The 19,735-nt window shown below is 31.9% G+C and overlaps 1 protein-coding gene across 2 annotated transcripts in view; it reads left to right on the top strand.

Moving 5' to 3' along the window:
- The window catches only part of LOC127723444 (transcription factor GATA-4-like), a 31,716-nt gene extending 12,489 nt beyond the window's left edge, over window positions 1-19,227 (top strand). The window contains exons 2-6 of one of the 2 annotated variants that reach the window (XM_052230070.1): window positions 1,611-1,795; window positions 2,921-2,971; window positions 13,443-13,571; window positions 13,870-14,083; window positions 15,074-19,227. In XM_052230070.1, coding sequence (XP_052086030.1) covers window positions 1,611-1,795; window positions 2,921-2,971; window positions 13,443-13,571; window positions 13,870-14,083; window positions 15,074-15,432 — 938 coding nt within the window. In that variant the 3' untranslated portion in view covers window positions 15,433-19,227. Of the gene's footprint in view, window positions 1-1,509; window positions 1,796-2,920; window positions 2,972-13,442; window positions 13,572-13,869; window positions 14,084-15,073 lie in introns of those variants that run through there. The other variant, XM_052230071.1, reaches the window with a different exon arrangement.
- Window positions 19,228-19,735: the final 508 nt, after the last annotated feature.

Genomic DNA, 19,735 nt, shown 5'->3' with positions numbered 1-19,735 from the left:
GTCTCATTGACATTCAAAGTATTCATACCCCATCTCCTTATCTTAGTAACAATGCATGGACACGTTATTATGTATCAGTTTTTCGTGCGATAATTTAGACTAGATGCCATCTAATTACACCTTGAGATGTCCTCCGAAGACTGCCGATTGTTATATTACCTGATATAAACATAAACATAAATATAAACACACATACAAGCACGTGCAATCGTGAAATGACTATTTGTTCAGGTCTGTTTGGTTTTATGACCTAGATTAAAAATATTTAAATCATTGGTAAACCTGTTAAAGAAGGCTGTTTGATGGGCCGAATCATTCAATGAAATGATTCTTCCTGTTTCACTTTTAAATGTTGACATTTTTTTCACATGCTTTAAATTCAAGGCCGCATGCATAGGAATGCAAATGAGGTTTAATTATTGACTTGCAATCCAATAAAACATTAACGAGTTTTTTTTTTTAGCTAATATTGACCAAATTGAACCAAAATGACTGCTAATAGCGAATTATTATTTCAATATTCCGCTTTATTAATGTTTGAAACAAAATAGAATCATACTTTTTTTATCTTATGTCTATATATCGTAGCTAATATCTCTTTAAGAGAATTCGAACTTTATTTATTTTTTCTTGTAGGGATGCTCGTTTTCAGGCATGCTTTTAATTTTCTTTAAATCTTGTTTCCCTCTGTTTTTTATCTATGGAATTAAAATTTGCCAAGCAGACTGTTGTTTATTTATATATTCTTAAAAGCTTACATCGTCAATACACGTCTGGAAATATATGTTAATGCGTTTGTCATATTTGATATATTTTTCATACATTAACATTTTTCGATAGAGTTAGGTGTGTTGTGGACTATTTTATTTTTCTTTTCGTCGTTTTTCTTATGCCCTGGTGTTTTTCTTCTACTTGTGGCTTTTGATTTACTTTTTAATAATTGTATTTTTCTTTTCTATCTACTTGTGGCTTTTGGTTAGTTTTTTAATTGGTACCCCCTCCCAGTTGTAAGCATACATTAGATTAGGTAAAATAAGAACTGCGAGTGAAATCATTAGTTTGCCAGCTCGAATAAAAATACGGAGTTGTCGTAAGAATGCCAGCGAGACATCTTTCCACCAGAGTTCAAATACTCATAATAAATGTTTGAATAACACGTACTTCTATGTTGTTCCCAGTGGTTCTATCCGGGCACTCCGGCTTCCTCCACCAATCAAATCTGACCGCCACAATATATCACAATAGAGCGGAAAGTGGCGTTTAACACTAATCAATCATTGGTTAATTTGATTAAATTTCCTAACTAAAAGTTAAATATGTCTTTTTAATCGGATATTACATTTTTAGCATGCTATTTCAATAGCTCTTTTTCAATATTTAAAAATACTTACCTAAATTGTTTTAAGAATTTAATGTCATAAAATTTTAAAAATGCAGTGAAAGGCTGTAAAAGGGGAGGTAATTCCAATATCACCTGGAATGCTAGTTAATCTGAAACTTGATACCTTCAAGAGTATTTCATTACCCCACGCCAGCCTCTCTGAAGATAAAAACAGGAATGGCGATGTTCTGATAACAATTTCAAACAAACTTTCCATTCATTTTTACAGAAGAGGCAGCTACGTACTTTGACATGGGGGAAGGCCGGGAATGTGTGAACTGTGGGGCGGTATCCACACCTTTGTGGAGGAAAGATGGGACGGGGCATTATTTGTGCAACGCCTGTGGATTGTATCATAAAATGAATGGATTGAATCGCCAGCCGAATGGTAAACCGATTCAGTCTCCTAGCAGGGTAAGTTGTAATCATTTTGCACATTTTTTTTATCCATTAAATAATATATTTGATTTATAAGGGTTTAGATATTTGCATTTTCCTAGACGGTAACCTAATGTAAACAAAGAAGTCTTACATTAATGTTGCTCAATCGTTTGTTTTGATGTGTACTGCTTTGTTTACTGTTATTTGTTATTCGTCTTTTTGTATTGGGGGTCTTTTTTTATGGTTTCAGAACGCCCTTTGACATCTTCTCTACCCAAAATCAAATATACCAGAGACCATTCGATGTGTAATGCAGCCGAATCACAGAGAACAATGCAAGTTATTTGGTTTGGAGTGAAAATGTAATTTTTTTGAAATCCGATAAATTCTGGTAAAAATTACACTGTAAAAAATATTACTGTGTCCTTTTTGAAATCAGGGAACATTATATAAAGGTGTATTTAAGTCCCAGCTGAAATTTAAAAAAAAAAAATAAACAAAATATAGAATAAGTATGGCCTTATTAAATATATGTGTAAATATGCAATATAGACGAGTGTTATATAAACCTATTTGCACTGATTATGTTTAGAAAATTTTATTCTGACAAATCATTTAATCCCTTTAATAAACATGACCTGTTGGGATGACACTGCGGAATTGTACCCCCTGATGAGCCTCATATACCATGACCAGGTGCTTGGATTAACAAGTAATTTGTAAGTGTGGCATCATACATGCCATATTACTTACGACACTCCTGTGTACTCAAACTCTAGCATATGATAGTTTTTACGAACATGACAGTGCCAAAACATACCCAACAGTGCCTCTTTAACTTTCACATGGAGAGGGTTTCATGTTTCTGCATCAAGTTTTCTTCATAAATTATTCACCAGCACTACAGGACACACGTGTTGAAATTCACCGAAGATTTCGGACATTTTTAGAACTTTATTCGATATTTGATCTCAGGAATAAACAAACATATAAATACATAAATATTTATTAGTTTTACTAACTATATTTTGCGTTGCTGACAGAAAAAAAAACTTGTGTTAGTCGGTGTTTTTGTTTGGCACTCGTAACCTTTCGGACCACTCCAAAATGTTGCAGATGTATCAGTTCGGAACACAAGATTTGTCTTATTTATTTCAGGAACAAGTGGAAGAAGAAAAACCAAAGAAATTTGAGAAGAATTTTGACAAGGTATACTTTAAAATATTTATCTATTTTTATAGTCTTTTTTTTTTATCTTTATATCGTTTTTTTTCCAATTTATATTACATATCATTTTATTTATTTCTTCCTTTTTTTCCAGAATTAGATAAGTTTAAAGTTAGGAGTGGTATCACATTTGTGTCAAATATACATAATCTGTTTGGATTGCCATGTTCTGACAGTTTTGGTGCAGGTGCGGATCGAAGATTTGATGAGGGGGGGGGGGGGGGTGACGCTCCTCTGAATTAAGAATAAGAGGACCAAATTTTGATACAAAATTCCAGTAATTTTACCTTAATAACGTTTTTCTTCGTATTATTGGGATGTTTGTGTGTGTGTGTGGGGGGGGGGGGGGGGGGGGGGGGGGGGAGTGCGTCCTCACCTAAATCCTTACCTGAAATGTCTCTTGTCAAATAAGGGAATGTAAAAAACCTTTATCTACATATGCATTTTTTGTTTCGTTGGGTTTTTGTCTCATTGTTTATATCTTTTGATATGATATGGAAGACAGATATTTTAGTTAAGTTATACTTCCTTGATTTTGATGAAACAATTGTCGCCAGACGTAAGCAAACGCCATAACATTTTACATAATATATACTTCTTCGTCTGCCTATGGAAGTATTATATTGACACAATACTTCCATGGTCCGCCTAAAACCTCTCCCTTGTGTGCACGTTTAGAAATTTTTTTAATGAAATGAAAAATTGAACAGGGTTCACTTGTATTTTTAGCAGATGATAATATTTCTGTAGGTTTCATTCTCACTTCGATATTTTTGGAATTGCAAAAAACTATGTTTTTGTTTACATAACTGTAACTTGTTACTGAAAGAGGCACTTCGAATGTTGCTATACATTAAAACGTTATAATAACAACACTTCACCAAGATTGACATTATACAATAGGATGAAGTGAAAATTGCATAAAAAAGGAAGACAAGGTTATATTTTAGTGAAGGGTTTTTAAACTTGAAGCAAAACAAGTATCGCCATGGTTACCATAAAAATAAACAGAAGAGGGTTCAGACGGTAAAATAAACCCTTGATTTATTTCAATTCGTTCGGTCCCAATTTAAAATGTTCCCCATTTAAACTGAACCGCTTATGGTAACATTTTGAATAGATGATTCGTCGAAATTGTGTGTTAAGCATTTAAGAATATTGGAACACCATTAAAATTATTGAATATGAAATGGGTATTACATCTTTAGTGTATAGTTTTGAATGTATCATTTTCCTTTCGCTCTTGACAGCCGGTATGAATATAGATAAATAAATCTTAAGATAAATAATTTACCTACCTATGAAGTGTCATTTTTTATAGTTTAATGAATTAATTTACAGCAGTAACTAATTGAGAGATTGATTTATTACCCTCGTTTTTATCAATAAGCTTTTATACAATATTATCAGTGCGAAGTTTTTAAAGTTTTAACAATTTTTCATTTCAATTTGCATGAGAACTAATTTAAGTACAAGTATCAGATACCAGAGTTGTCCGGAGGTTGAAACTCCCATGTTCTTGAAAATATTTTAACATACAATTCGATCAAACATACATCATGTACATAGCCTCGAGCCCTTCCTGGGCCATTCTCCATAGCAAATTATTTATTTTATTTTATTTATCTATTTTTCAAAAAAGCGTATGTATATTTAATTTTTTTTTCTTTACTGTGACAAGTCTACTAAAAATACAAGCATGTCAGTCGTACTTTTTTATGCAATCAAATTTTCAACACGGTTTCTGTTTTAATTCATAATGAATTCATGTCGCCATCCGCCTAATTTTATACACGTTTGAGTTAGTTATTGTACGTGACAAAGAATATTCAAATTTGACTTGCTGCAGTCTGCATGTTTAGGGAATAATATTTCTCCAACCCGGCTCATGGTTTAAAAATTTAGCACAAATTGCGTCAGATATATAAAGGTCACTGAAAATGACCCTTTTAATCTATAATGCATGTATATCTAAAACTATACAAAACTGTAGCGTCGATTATCGTCGGGTATTTAGTAACTCCATCTAAATAAATCCGGGCCTGTAGGGTTCTTTCGGTGGTGGAATGTCTGGAAAGAGTTATATATCGGGTGTGTCTGTTTGTTAATCAGTATGAAAAAATCTTAGGTAAATTAACTAAAAAATCAGTTTCTTGATTTATGAATTCGCGTAGTTTGATTTAAATATTTATCATGTTAATGTAGAATTGAAAATATTGTGTGTTTTATTTTTTGAAATGAAAATTGTACAATTATACCCTTGTAAAGAAGTTTTGATTATAGTAATTTGTTCTGCTCGGCCTATCAAGTGTTTACTTAATATGCGTGTATTTGTTTTAAACTAATAAATCTTACATTAAACGAAACCGGCGATAGACACGTTTTGTATCCGGAAGTGGTCAACACTTCAATATTAAAAGAAAACTTAATGGTTTACCATGATAAATTACTAACTTCAAATAATCAAATAAGTCTCCGTTCCGCCACGGTACAAATTGTAATAATAGAACGCAAAGACTAAAACTCTTTATGTGATCGATTCACATAGATTTAAGTGCAACAAATCATTACTAATAGGGAACAGCAAGGCTCATTTGTTATTGAAATTTACAAGAGTCCATCCTCAAAAACCCGCTGTGTTGCCCTTGAATTTTAAAATAGATAAAAGGCTATATTGATAATCGTCAACCACACAGCAATAAACGACAAAAACCACCAAAAGACAATGTCACAGCATGTACATAGGTCTACACACAGTCGTCAGCAATAGACGAATATCTATACAATAGGTCAAGCTCTAAACAGCCCTGAATCTATTAAAGTTGTGAATACATCTAACAAAAACTGCCAAAACAAATGCCCATAAGTATCATAACCCCAAAATGACAAAAAAACATAAGATATGACTTAAAACAAACAAGAAATAAGAGATATGATCAGCCCTCTGTCTTTTTAATCTCGACCTGTAAGACCCTTACAACGGACGAACAAAAGGTTCATTATGGGTGAGGCGAGATCGGCTTATTTACCTTTTTTTAAATGCATTTTGGCATTCCTGAAAAAGAAAGATAACTAATGTTGTCTTCAATATGATAGAAATGATTGCACTCTTAACTTCAAACACCCGGCCATCAATATATCCACCCTTCCATCGATCAATGTATTGCGTTCTACGATTTTTTGCATACAATGATAGGCGTTAAACTAAATGATGTTAGACATCTGATAGAAGGGTGCATGATCAGGCACAGATCCAGAATTATTTTTAAATTTTTAAATGTAATAAGAATCATTGAGGACCGTCATCGGACAAACATTAAAGGCGAACATAGCAGAGGAATTCTAAAACAAAAATGTTGTAAGGAAGGTGACACCCAAACAATTGAAACCAGACGTGCAATTTAAGGTTTCTTTATGCTATACATATGTTTCTGACGACATCTGTCTATATTGTTCTATAATTAGATACAAAACATATGGTCAGTGTTTAAACAAGACGATGCATACTTTCTCATCTATCATATACTATCTGGTGAATTAACGAGTTTTGTTTAAGACTTACATTGCTTGTCAACTACCATTACACTTCTCGAAATTTTAATTTTGACGAAAAGTTATGTATCGTTTATCCTATCCCATTCTTCTCAGAAAAGCCTTGGAATTTATTTAATTTTACTATAAGAATACTACATAAATACAAACATGTAGTATGTTTATGTTGAATGCTAAGAGTCATTTCATATAACAGAAACATACAAAATAAATTGTTCAAATAGTTTTGTGATTATGACTTTTGTGGACTCCTGCTACCTACGATTCGGTCGGGGATGGGGATTGGGAGGGGGTAATATTTCCTTTGTGACCTCCTTTTATAATAATAATGGGGTATATCCACTTATAAATGTGGCTTCCTGAAACAATAGTCTTTGGGTATTTTTCCTGTTTATTGTGGAACTTGTGGATTGTTACTATGGTTAACTATGATTGTAGTAAAAAAAACATGTCTGTTAATTGTGACTTGTAAACAAAAGAACATGTCTGTTAATTGTGACTTGTAGCTGTAAGCAAAAGAACTGGTCTTTGAGTCGTTATCTGTAATTGCATTGAAAAAGAACATGTCTGTTAATTGTTACCTAAAGATGTAAGCAAGGGAACGTGCCTGTGAATGGTTACCTGAAATTTAAAAGTAAAAAACATGTCAGTCAATTTAATTGTGACCTATTGTAACAAAAAATCATGGTAACTGTAAACAAAAAAAAACATGTCAGTTGAATATGTAGCCTCCGACATGGGAAAGTTCTGTGAAATATTATCTTTTATTGTAAAACTTTTGACGAAGGAACGTTTCCGTGAATTATCACCTGAAATTATAAACAAAAGGACTTGTCAGTTAATTATGATCTTAAGCTTTAGAAAAGGGAACGTTTCTGTGAACTAAACCAATCTCAAGACGGATGAACAGCACTTTTATTGTTGTTCTGCATCTTAAAGACACAATAAGACCTCGGTCTATATTTATAAGCAGAGATATTATTATTGATAGATTTAGAGAGCTTCATCTGAATTTATTTCTTATATTAACGTAATAAAAAAAAATAAAAAGTTCAACACTTATGATAATAAAAAGAGGTTTATTTCTTGGCACTAAGCACTTTCATTTCTCCACGGACCCACATTTTACTCTGAAGTCACATACCTTTGCACATATTAAATGATGTTTGAATCACCTGTGAATAAAGCCTTCACGCCTTTACATCTTAAAACTTATTAATATATAATCACAGGGGGAATGCGGTGAATAAAATCTTGTGAAAAAAAAATCAGATTTAATAGGTTCACATGAATTACATTCTATTTATAGTGATACGCGCGTGCATTAAGTAATAAAACAAAATTTCTCATTAAATTGTATCAAAAATCTTTACGAAAGTTCTCTATGATTATTTCTATAAGTGACTCAGCTGTTTTTAAAGGTTTTTGCGAGAACTATCTCTTAAAAGCATCTTTGTGACGCAGATTTAAACAGTAACGGTTGGGCAAAGATTTAAGAATTTGAAGCCAACCGTTTGTTTCTCGACTTGGAAAATAATCCAAGATATAAAATAAACAGAAGTAGATTCGGCATACAGAGCTTGAATAAACATAGATTGTAAATATCACAACACGGACTGATAATTAAACTAACTCGAATTCTACATTTCACTAATCACCAGAACCATCACAAAATTATGCCAAGAAAACATCCGAATACCTAACGAAAATAAAAATACTACCGGTATATTAACATGAACTTATTGCAATAGACAGGAATTGATTTACTTAATAATAAACTGGGAAAAAACAAACTTTTTTTTATAAATCTTTTATTATTGTATTGCCCCTTTGGCATGTCCTCAATTTTATGTATAGATAACTAGAAAGTTAAACGACCTTAAAGAAAGTCGGAATTTATGGCCTTGCGGTCATAAAACTTTTCAGTACGATTACTGTACCCAGATTCAGAAATCATTCAATCAAAATACTGGATTTGGTGTCTCGACTTTCGAGCACATTTTTCACTGCCGACTACCATGAGTAAAGTTTTATGAATGAATAATGATGCCAATCAAAAATGAAACAAAAACATTGTGGTTTCATATAAGATAGTGCACAACAGTATACGAGATTGTGGTAAATTATGTCAAGGCTTTTAAGTGTGCACATAAAATTGAGAATGGAAATGGGGAATGTGTCAAAGAGACAACAACCCGACCATATAACAGACAACAGCAGAAGGTCACCAACAGGTCTTCAATGCAGCGAGAAATTCCCGCACCCGGAGGCGTCCTTCAGCTGGCCCCTAAACAAATATATATAATAGTACATAGTCCTTTTAATATTTGCAATTATTAAATCCCACCAACGATGCTTTTAAAATTCGTTTTCCTTACACATAGTCCATTTAACTGAATTTTTCACACATTTTATCTGGGACTATTATTCAAAAAAAGTATAACTTTGTATAATCATTGAAGTAAAATGAAAGTCAATATAATCTTCCATAGTATAATAGTCTCAGATTTTAATGATGATAAAATGTAGTATAAAAGTGTCACAAAATTGCTTACTTTTTGCAAGATTGTAATGCGAAATGTGTAGCTCTAGGATAAAGATAACATCACACAGAAGTCGGAGCCGCCATCATGCTAATGACTTTCAAATTAATGACTGATCCGCCTAATTGGTAATTTAAACTTAATGACCAGGCCTTCTGTGATTCGTCAGGGAAAACTTCAATTACGAAAACATTCCATATATTTAATGAGGTCAAAATGAACGTTTTTTAAATAAAAAACAGAAGTTTTGTGGCAATGCAAATTTTAAGATTTTCATAAAACATATGTACTAGCAGTTTATACGCGTATATGTGTCTCCGGTACTAGATACACCTTGAGGGCGTTAGTCGTAATGGGTGTATCTAATTTACACCAAGATATCATAGTCAATGCAGAATGATAGTTTTCAATAATTTATGAGGGGGCTCTTTCAGCGATTTGATCATATGTTATTGATAAGCATGATAAATGCAGGGTATCAATTTTTGTTTATCGACATCTTGGTGTAAACATATATGTTTGTTAGTATAATTAATGTATAATTTAAGAACCGCCGATTGTACTATATATATGTAAATTTTAAATATTCTACTTTATTTAAATCAGATCTCGTTCGATCAGAGGCTACAGTCTTCCATATGACTACCAATAATAATCAGACATACTCGTATATGTCACATAGCAATAGGAAGCTAAGATCTCTCACGTAACGACGTTACAGTCACTTCTGTGTAATCGTTACTCCGTCCTTTTACTCTGCTCTCACAATTCTAAATAAAGTTCAACTCTCCAGGGATTCAGCAGGAAGAACCAAAATAAGCGGTTGTCTGAATAAACCATCTGAGCAGAGCAGAATTTTATTTGGTGCTTAATCCGATATTTGAAAAGTTACCAATACAGTTACAATTTGCAAAATGCAAACAAAGATGGACTTTAACTTTGATAATTAAAGCAGCTACTTTTATACAAGAACGATTGTAAAAATATATATAATTCCTTACGTTAAATTTGTTCATGTACTCTCCATACATGCATACTTACATTTAAGAATTCAGCATGCTCGCTACAGCTCGCATTAAAATGTTTTTTTTTCTAAATCTTTTGTGACGGTATATCGTAACTCATTGCATAAGTCGAATCAGTATGACGAATCAGTATGACAGTTATTGATTTTAAGGATGTTTGCTACTCTGTTTCAAAATAAAAAGCCTTTTAAAAGACTGTTTTAAATTTTTAGTATATAAATAACTGAACTTAAAAATTCAGAAAAATGATAAGTCAGTGTCCTTATTTTTGAGATATAAGCAATATAAAATTTGGCGGGAAATAATTCTCTCTAGATTTTTCATACATTTAACATTGGCACCTTTTGAAAAAATAGCAAGGATTTTATAAGATTTTCAAATATGGCTTTTGAAACTATATGTGATAAAATAATGAAAAGAAAAGTAGGGATTAGCGGGCAATTTTTTTAATGGCAGTACATGGATAAAATCAGAGGATTCCAAATATCTGGCAAAAAATCAAAAACAAGAGGAGCGAACATCATTAAATTCGGATCAGCGTTAAAACCAAGAATCTATTTGGGGAATGCGGGATGCGACGAGTTTTAATGTCTAAAGACATGCTTTGTATATTTTATTAAATCCATATGAACTCAAAAAAATGAAGTTTCTAATTTAAGTTTTATTCCTCGCAAATTAAATGCATTAAGAAGAATTGTGCAGATTATAATTCAACAGGATATTCTGTGATTGTGTTAAAGCTAAATGTAAAATTTATTAATATTAATTTTCCATTGAACGTCAACACGCTGTTCAGAATTTTTTCGAGATTATGTTTCGGAATACTGTAAATTGCAGTCTGGAGTCAGTGATCTTCAATAGATAGTTTTAATAAAATAAAATACCGCATCACTGTGCTTGTTACTATCAATTTTGTATAATGTCTTTCTCTTGCTTGAAATACACATTCATATCTGATGTACCTATATGTCTTTCTCTTGTTTGAAATACACATTCAAAGCTGATGTACCTATATGTCTCATCTCACGAGAGACATATTTCGTGGCCCGAAATATTCAGATGCCGAAAAAGTTTTTATTTGTAAATTTACAGATTGTGTACTATAAATATCATTAAATTTTTTTTACCGGACTCGTGGGTGAAACATGCAGATCTTCTTATTTTTATATATACCAGGATCATTCCTCTAAAGCTGTTGATGTACCTAGTCTCGTTCTGTTTGGATTTCAGACGATAACTTGATATTTTCCCTCTTGTCTCTTATTTATACCAGGAGGAGCTGAGTTATATAGAAATAACATTTAAAACATGAAAATTTGTTTACTTTCCTACTTTTTATAAGATTAGTAATTTATTTGGCTCAGACATGGATATACCTTATATTATAATGGTTTTACTGCAGTTGCTCGGCTCCCGTGAAATTGCATTTTGTAAGGCGGCTTGTATTTAAAGCTACCCGCTACGGCACTAAGTACCAAGGCAAACCTGGGCAATGTTATTATTCGGATGAAATATCAATTACAAGGTTTTAATAGCAGATGCCAAATTTTAGGGATGATTAAACATGCCCTGCTAATTTCAATTGCTGAACGTTGCGAAACATTATTTTTTTAGAGTAGTTAAGTTTCATCTACTGAAAAACAATATCTTGCATTTCGTGTTATTCTTTGTATTTATTTGATATAAATCTTTGGTTTTTAGGAAAATATTGACAAGTCTCGAGCATATGTTTCTCTGTTTTCAAGAATCAAAACAATCAAACAAGTTTAAACCAGAGGGAGTTATTCTTTTATCTCAAGATCATAAAGGTTTATCTCCATCAACACTCAATATCCAAGATTTAAGCTTTCGTACAATTTAGGATTTTCTTATTCTGCATCCAATTGAAAACTGAGGTTAACAATAATGCATCAATCTTCGATTCAAATACCATTCCAATCAACTCAAATTGAGTTCTCCAGTCCGACCAGATAAGGCATACCATATTTTTGTAGATGCCATATTTATATCCACTGCATTAGGCACGCTGTTCAAACTCTCCACGTTTGTTTGTTCAAGTTAAATAAGAAGGCGAGGGGATTATTGGTGCTTTTAATACATGACATTAGTTACCATGACAACGGAATGAATAAGCACGACTAAAACAAAGGCTGTCAATATTATTGTGAAAATTATAATTGAATACGTCACGTCCCTGAATGATACATGTAACCAGAGGGGATCGATGATTTTATTAGATAAAACAAAAGATGTTTGGAAGCAGTCCTAAAATAAACACGTGATCAATATATACATGTAAAGAAAATAGAACTATGAACTCAAATATCAAACAACAAAGTGTATTCAAAGTTATCATGCTTTACCAAATCTTTGCACTTTTTTAGTGTTCCGTAATTTAGATCTGACTTATTTTATCTCTTTTAAGAAAAGCGCATGGCAGCGTTTAATGCATTGAGAATCAGTAAAACTTTTCCAATGAATATATGAACAAATATATTGCTTGTAATGTTTGTGTCGTGAATTAATACTCAACATCCTACTTTCTGTTACAAATATTAAATTGTCCATATATGTTGATGATGGTGATGGATGGCTGTTTAACGTCCAGCAGCAAATGGCACGCTGAGCTAGATTTTTAAAGTGCTAGTCCTCGAGGTAACAGTCCGCAGGAATTCATGTTACCTTACCCGGACACACTATTCTGTTTCCGAGCTAACATGTATACTCCTTAATGCCGCGTGCTTAGCAGATAATCAGAAAATACTAATTTTAAAGTTTTAGGTTTAAACCGGTCGAGTTCGAACCCATGACCTCCCTCAATCGAGGCGGACACGCTACCACCAAGGCGGTTCTATATATTTTGAATTATCCTTGTTGTGACATTGGTTATGTATACCCATATGGAATACACATTTTTGTTGATTTTCCACGACAATTAGTAAAGTTGTAATATTTTACCGGACATACTGAATTATGAAGGGTGTTTATAAGAAAAACAATGCTCTTTGTCCACTAAGAATGAGTCCAACTTTCGGTTGAAAAATGTAGGAATGTTCTTCCAGAACACATGATCGACTTCGCAGAATTATTTAGATATAAAAAGTTTATCGATTAACGCAACACAAACATAGCTAACCTTGGTCGCTTTGGCTGTTTGGCAGTGAACAAATCCAAAATTTCCTGTACCCTCAGGGTTCCTGCTGAAGGTTATTCCAAAATACTTTTTGAACGCAAGAGTCGAACTTTTTCTCTTTATTTCGTAATTAAAGAGACGACTTAGCTGAATTATGGTACACATTCTGAGGAAAAACTATATTTAAAAATATTTTTCAGGTGAATAACAGAAGTCGGATGGGTTTGTCATGTGCTAACTGTGGAACCACCACAACGACTTTATGGAGACGGAACAGTGAAGGGGAACCAGTTTGTAACGCATGCGGACTCTACTATAAATTACACCAGGTATACATACGAGCAATGATTGCATAGTTTACATGTTCCTTCACCTTTCACCAATAAAACAGAAAGCATGCTAGATATTCAATTCTTCAGGAATATTGCGTTGATTTTGTTGAAATTCTTTATGACTGATCAGCGTCATGAGATTATCATTTAGATAAAAAGAACGATTTTGATATATTACAAAAAATAAGATAAAAATTGATTGTTTGCAAGTTCATCCTTAGTATCCACCTGTAAGTTTATTTTGACTAAAGTGGCGGATAGCACGTATTACCATCATATTTGTTTCACTTTTCAGGTAGCCCGACCAATGTCAATGAAAAAAGATGGAATCCAAACAAGAAAACGTAAAGCTAAAATGGCATCAAAAGCAGCTACTCCAACACGTGAAATGAATAATACACCAGATCATAACATCATGCCTTCATCATACACAACATCCATGCCATATACCGGGAACCAGTCATCAGGATTACTAGATCTTTCCGTTACCAGATCAGACAATCAATTAGGTAATTATTGTTAGGTGACTCACCTATACAAGGGGTCTCGTTTGCCGAGTGGTTTGGTAGTTAAGAGAAAAAAAGTTATCACACTACTGTATCACTAGCCAGTCAACACTGATGTTGTGAGTTCGAATCCCACACGGGGCAGGTGCAGTCGACTGCAATCTTAATTGGCTAGGATTGTCAGTTTTCCTACCGAAGGTTTGTGGTTCTCTCTGGGCACTCCGGCTTCCTCCACCAATCAATCAATCAATCAATCAATCACCTATACAATGTTTATTTCAGAACTTTACTATACTAGAACGCACCAAGCAATACAATTGATTCGTTCTCTTGTTGCTGTTTGTTAAGTTGGATGTTTATTATGTTTACTGAGATTCTGATGAGTCATGACGATTGTTGGGGATATTTTTTTCGATTTTGGGTTTTATAGATTCTGTAGGAAGGCGTAAAAGCAAAATAAAAAAAGTCTTCCAAGACATCATAATTATTTGGGCCAATGCCGAGGTAAAAAAAAAGTCGTACTTTTTAAAAAAAAGTTTTCCATGATGTATTAATTTACTATTTATTTACAACTAAGATAACACTTAGTGAAGTTAGTCTCCAGTTAGATGAAATTTAAGACAGTTTTTATACTTTTCAAGAAATTTTACAAGCAGTAATAAATTGGGGTCTGGATGGAGGTTCTTGGTTTTTTTATTTTTTCTGCCATTTTCCCTAACCTAAATTTGTTTGGATCATTATTCTCTTTTCTCCTTTATATTTAGCACCCAATTTTGCTCTATTCTTCATTTGTTGGGTGCATTTTCTCCATTCTAAATGTTTGTTCGCCCATTATTCTCTATTCTGTAAACCCCACCTAGACCATCATAAATCCCATAATAGAAATGTCAAATTATTAAAGGATGGATAGAACTTGTCTGGAATTTTCGAACCGTGAGTTCCATTGACATTTTGAGTTTACTCATTCAAAATGTATGTTTCTTTCTATTTCAGTGACTGACATGAAGCATATCACAACATATCCTCAGCTATATCAGAGTCACAGTTCTGTCTTGGCTGCTCTTAGTGCACCACCTCCCGCTCTTCTACAGGTTGGTAGCCCTCCACCTGGCATGCTTCCATCCTTTCAACACGTCACTTCTGGTCACATGACTGAACTAGAGCGTTCCATGACATTTCATTCTGATCTTGTCCTGAAACAAGAGCCAATATTTGAGCCATCACCGCCAAAGGCTGTTCCCGTATCAGTTCCAGAACTAGAAGCAGAAAGTGAACTCAGGACCACTCCAAATGGCACACCACCTTCAGATATTACACCACTAAGAGCAGCCACGATGGTGTCACAGAATTAGCTCGTGATAATTTGAGGAAGTCTGCTTCTTAAATGGACCAGAGTAATTTTATAAATATACTCAGTTTTAAAAATAGTTTTAAAGTACATATCAAATTTTAATATGAAATCAAAAGCATAAGCATTGAGAAATTATTGTATTATTTTCTACTCATCTGTAAATTTTAAAACAAAGAAGAGAGAATCTTGAGTTCATATATTTTGCTATTACATTTCTTTTACAAACATGATATTTTTTCAAGTTGTTGAACTTCTTTTTTCTTCTATTTTCATGACAATTTTTACCATCATCCATATATGAAACTGTTATTTTGTTTTCTTATGCTATTACTATTCAAACAACCTCAAGAAATGAAAAGCATAATATATTTCATGTAAATAAGTAAGAGTCGAGATGTGTTGTATCTTTGCTCAAGATATCGTGGGTAAATGAGGAAAGGGCAGTAATCCGTGTAATACTTCAAAATTTATGTAAACGAGAATTCCAAGTTAAGGCCTACCTCATTTAAATAGAAGTATTGATCATTCATTTTCACTTTTGTATAAAGAATAAGCAGATTAAATGGTAATGAGTGCATTGTTATACAGTTGAAATATGGTCCATTTAGAATTTATGAATAATTACAAAGATATAATTATAAACTTGATTACTTTATAAATAAATGATGAAATATAAACTGATTTTTTTTAATAGATTTTTTTTATTGCATATCTGATTAATTGATTATTAATAAATAATGTGTATTTTGTGATAATGATTTCATGTAAAATACCTATCATATATTTGCCGCTGGACATTAAGCAAACAACAATCATTCAACCTTTCTATAATTTTTTTCTTTAATTACCCTGAGATTATTATATTATAATAAGTAATAGATATCCATCAATGGTTTTTAGACAAATAATAAATCTTTTTTTGTGGAGACGCTTTCTTTTTGAATCAGTTGTGAAACTGACCCATTTCTCTAATTTTATTGGAATTCTTTTCAGAGTCTGAATTTATAAAACCTGAAGACTGTTAAACCAATTTTAGAATTTTTTAAATCTTTAAAACATTAGACAGAGCATATACAATATACTCTGATATATAATTACACCAAAAGCATAGTCATGAATAGTTCTGATTTTGAAAAATTGACAATTATGAAAATAAAATTTTGATAGGGTTATATACATTGCATATGAAACATTTGACTAACTGGTATGGTATATATATTTGGAGTTTTTTTATTTATAGAACAGGGTATGCATACTGTAAATAGATTTTGTGTTTGGAAGTTGTATCCAACTTCTTTCTATTTTTGTTTGGCAGTTGTATTCAACTTCTGTGTATTTGTTTGTATCGAAATGTGTAAATTTTGTTTTGATTATAATGGTGCTATTTTCCTTGATATGTTTTTCTTCTTGATGATTCATATTAAGGAGACAATCAAATATGTTCACAGTACTATTGACAATATATTTAGGGGAGACAATCAAATATGTTCACAGTACTATTGACACCATTTTTAGGGGAGACAATCAAATATATTCATGTTACCTTTGACAATATTTTAGGGGAGACAATGAAACGTGTTTACAGTACTATTGACAATATTTTAAGGGGAGACACAATCAGAGTGATTTCAGTAGTACCTTTTGTACTTACTAATCATATAAGGGAAAACAATCAATGTATTTAATGAATATATCATCTAAGCTAATGATTGTGCTTGATCATTTATTAAAGGAAGACTTCATATTAAAGACATGTAATTACCTCCAAACTCGATAACCTGATTAAAAACATAGAAATTTCATGCTATACATAATGAAATTAAAGGAAACAAAAAAAAAATAATGACGTAACAGTCTATTTGCCAATTACCGATTTGGTTCTGCTATTACACAATATTTTTACAAGTTATTTTCCTTTGCCAATGGTAGACGGGCTCTTAATGTGGACAAATGGCTGATGCTCATGCTAAGTTGAACGTGATATATAAGCATCTTTACCAATTTTTATTGAAAAATAACTATTGGTGTCAAAAGTGTGTAACTTAACAAAAGATTAAATGTTATGAAAAAATTGAAAAACTTGCAGGTTACATACATTACATTAAGATGGTTCTTTCCGCTTGCTCTTTATTGGCAATTAAAATTATGGCCCAACTAAGGGAAACAACCTTTAACATTATCTCAATGATTACCAAGGAAGATTAGATAAAACAATGTTTTGTTCATTTTTCTGCTGTAAGTTTCATGGTACCATATTAATCAAGATAATAGCACACTTAACAAATAAGCATATAAATTTAATTTTGCATAATTATGTCAGAAGGGTAAATATTGTTTTTGTAAACTCATATTTTTTTTCAACCATATTTTTCATATTATACTTTTGGTCAATAATTACATTACTGTTAGCCATAGTTTTCTCTCTAGTAAATGATTTTTACAAAATATTTTGTGAAGACTATAAGAAGTTGAAAATCAGTGGTGTTTTTATTAAGTCCTTACCATTTTTAGGGGATAGGAAAGAAACACTTTTTATAATTATATAGTTACCCCCATTTTTTGTTTATCTAGGAATTTTTCAATGATACACTTTACTGAAAATTTATTGTTTACAAGGAATATTACTAAATTATTTTTGGAAAGAGAGCTTGATGGTAACCTATAGTAGCTAACTGATGGAAAAGTTGTCTTATTGGCAATCATATCACATCTTCTTATTTTTATATTTAACAGTTCTGATGTTTTCTTTTGAAAAAATAAATGCAAGATAATTTGTCAGATAAAAAAATATCTAGAAACGAACATGAAGTTATTCGAAATATTCCCTCAGTATCAAAGAATTTCGGTTTTAAATTACTTTTAATAATTTATTAGAGTTTTGATAAAAGTGTTGTGTGAATTAACATATCAGGTTTTATCTTTTTCTGTCATATTTAAATACTTTGTAGTCATATAATTATAAACGTTTATTATTGTTTCTTTTAATATAAAATTTTTGTACAGTGGACATATATGTTCATAGACAACAAAACCAAAAAATTACTTGATTTGAATTATTTTTTTATAGTTCAAAATAACTTTTAGTTTTGATATTTTCTTTCATTCTTTGTGTTGCTAGTACTGTACAAAATTCTAGATAAAAAAATGTTATTTTAATTCAAAATACATTGTTCCAAGTTTTATTGTTTCAAAAGTTTCCTGCAGTTACTCGCTAAGTTCACCTAAAATGATATTAGATTATCATCTTACTTTGAACAATATTGTGAGAGTGAAGCATAATGATAAGCTAAAACTAATAATAATTGGTTTAATAGGTGTGCAAAACGTGTTTTAAAAATAAAGAAAATTTTATTTAATCTAGATGTTTTTATTGTTGATATACAGATTTGTTTAAAAATCTTATCATTTTTTCTTTAACATTTCACAAATCTTATGTGTACAATAATCTTATCAACTGTTATTCTGTTATTCTATACAAAAGATTTATTGTATTACATTATGTAGCAGGTCTGCAACTTTTAAGCGACAGCTGTCCAGTTCATCATAAAATTATATTGAAGTCATGTAAATTGTATATGTATTTGTCATTATATGTATAGTCATAAGTCATCAGGCAGTTGGTCACGCTTGGACTCGTGGTATATTTTTTATAAACCACAAAAGAACCATACTATATATCTTACATTAGTGTCATTACTTGTTGAGACCATTACTTGCCATTTTATGATAGATTTCCAGATAACAGGACCAACATGTCTTGCCTGTAGTTTGACAAATACATTCCATAAAATACGTATGTGTTGTTTTCTTCATTTTGTTACTAAGTACTATATTTTAAGCTAGGAGATAGTTGCACTATTTATCGAGAACATACGAGAGGGTCTGGATGGGTTTTACAGAATAGAGAATAATTGGCAAAAAGTGCAGAATAAATGGCCAAAATAATAAAGTAAAGAACAAAATGGCCTAAAAAATAAAAGAATAGAGAATAATGGGGTGCTAAAATATAAAGAATATAGATGAGTAGTCCAAAAATATAAAGAATAGAGAAAAACGGCTAAAAATTCAAGAATACAGAAATGAAGGACCCCCATCCACACACTCATACAAGTAAGACATGATTTGGAATCTTAAATAGTTTGATATAAAAATAGGAAGATGTGGTATGATTGCCAATGAGACAACTCTCCACAAGAGACCAAATGACACAGAAATTAACAACTATAGGTCACCGTACGGCCTTCAACAAGGAGTAACACCCATACCACATAGTCAGCTATAAAAGGCCCCGAAAAGATAAATGT

This window comes from Mytilus californianus, unplaced genomic scaffold (genome assembly GCF_021869535.1).
Source record: "Mytilus californianus isolate M0D057914Y unplaced genomic scaffold, xbMytCali1.0.p SCAF_13, whole genome shotgun sequence".
In the NCBI taxonomy this organism is placed as follows: domain Eukaryota; kingdom Metazoa; phylum Mollusca; class Bivalvia; order Mytilida; family Mytilidae; genus Mytilus; species Mytilus californianus.
Note: the sequence above shows the minus strand (reverse complement) of the source record. Positions and strands in the feature narration are given on the sequence as shown.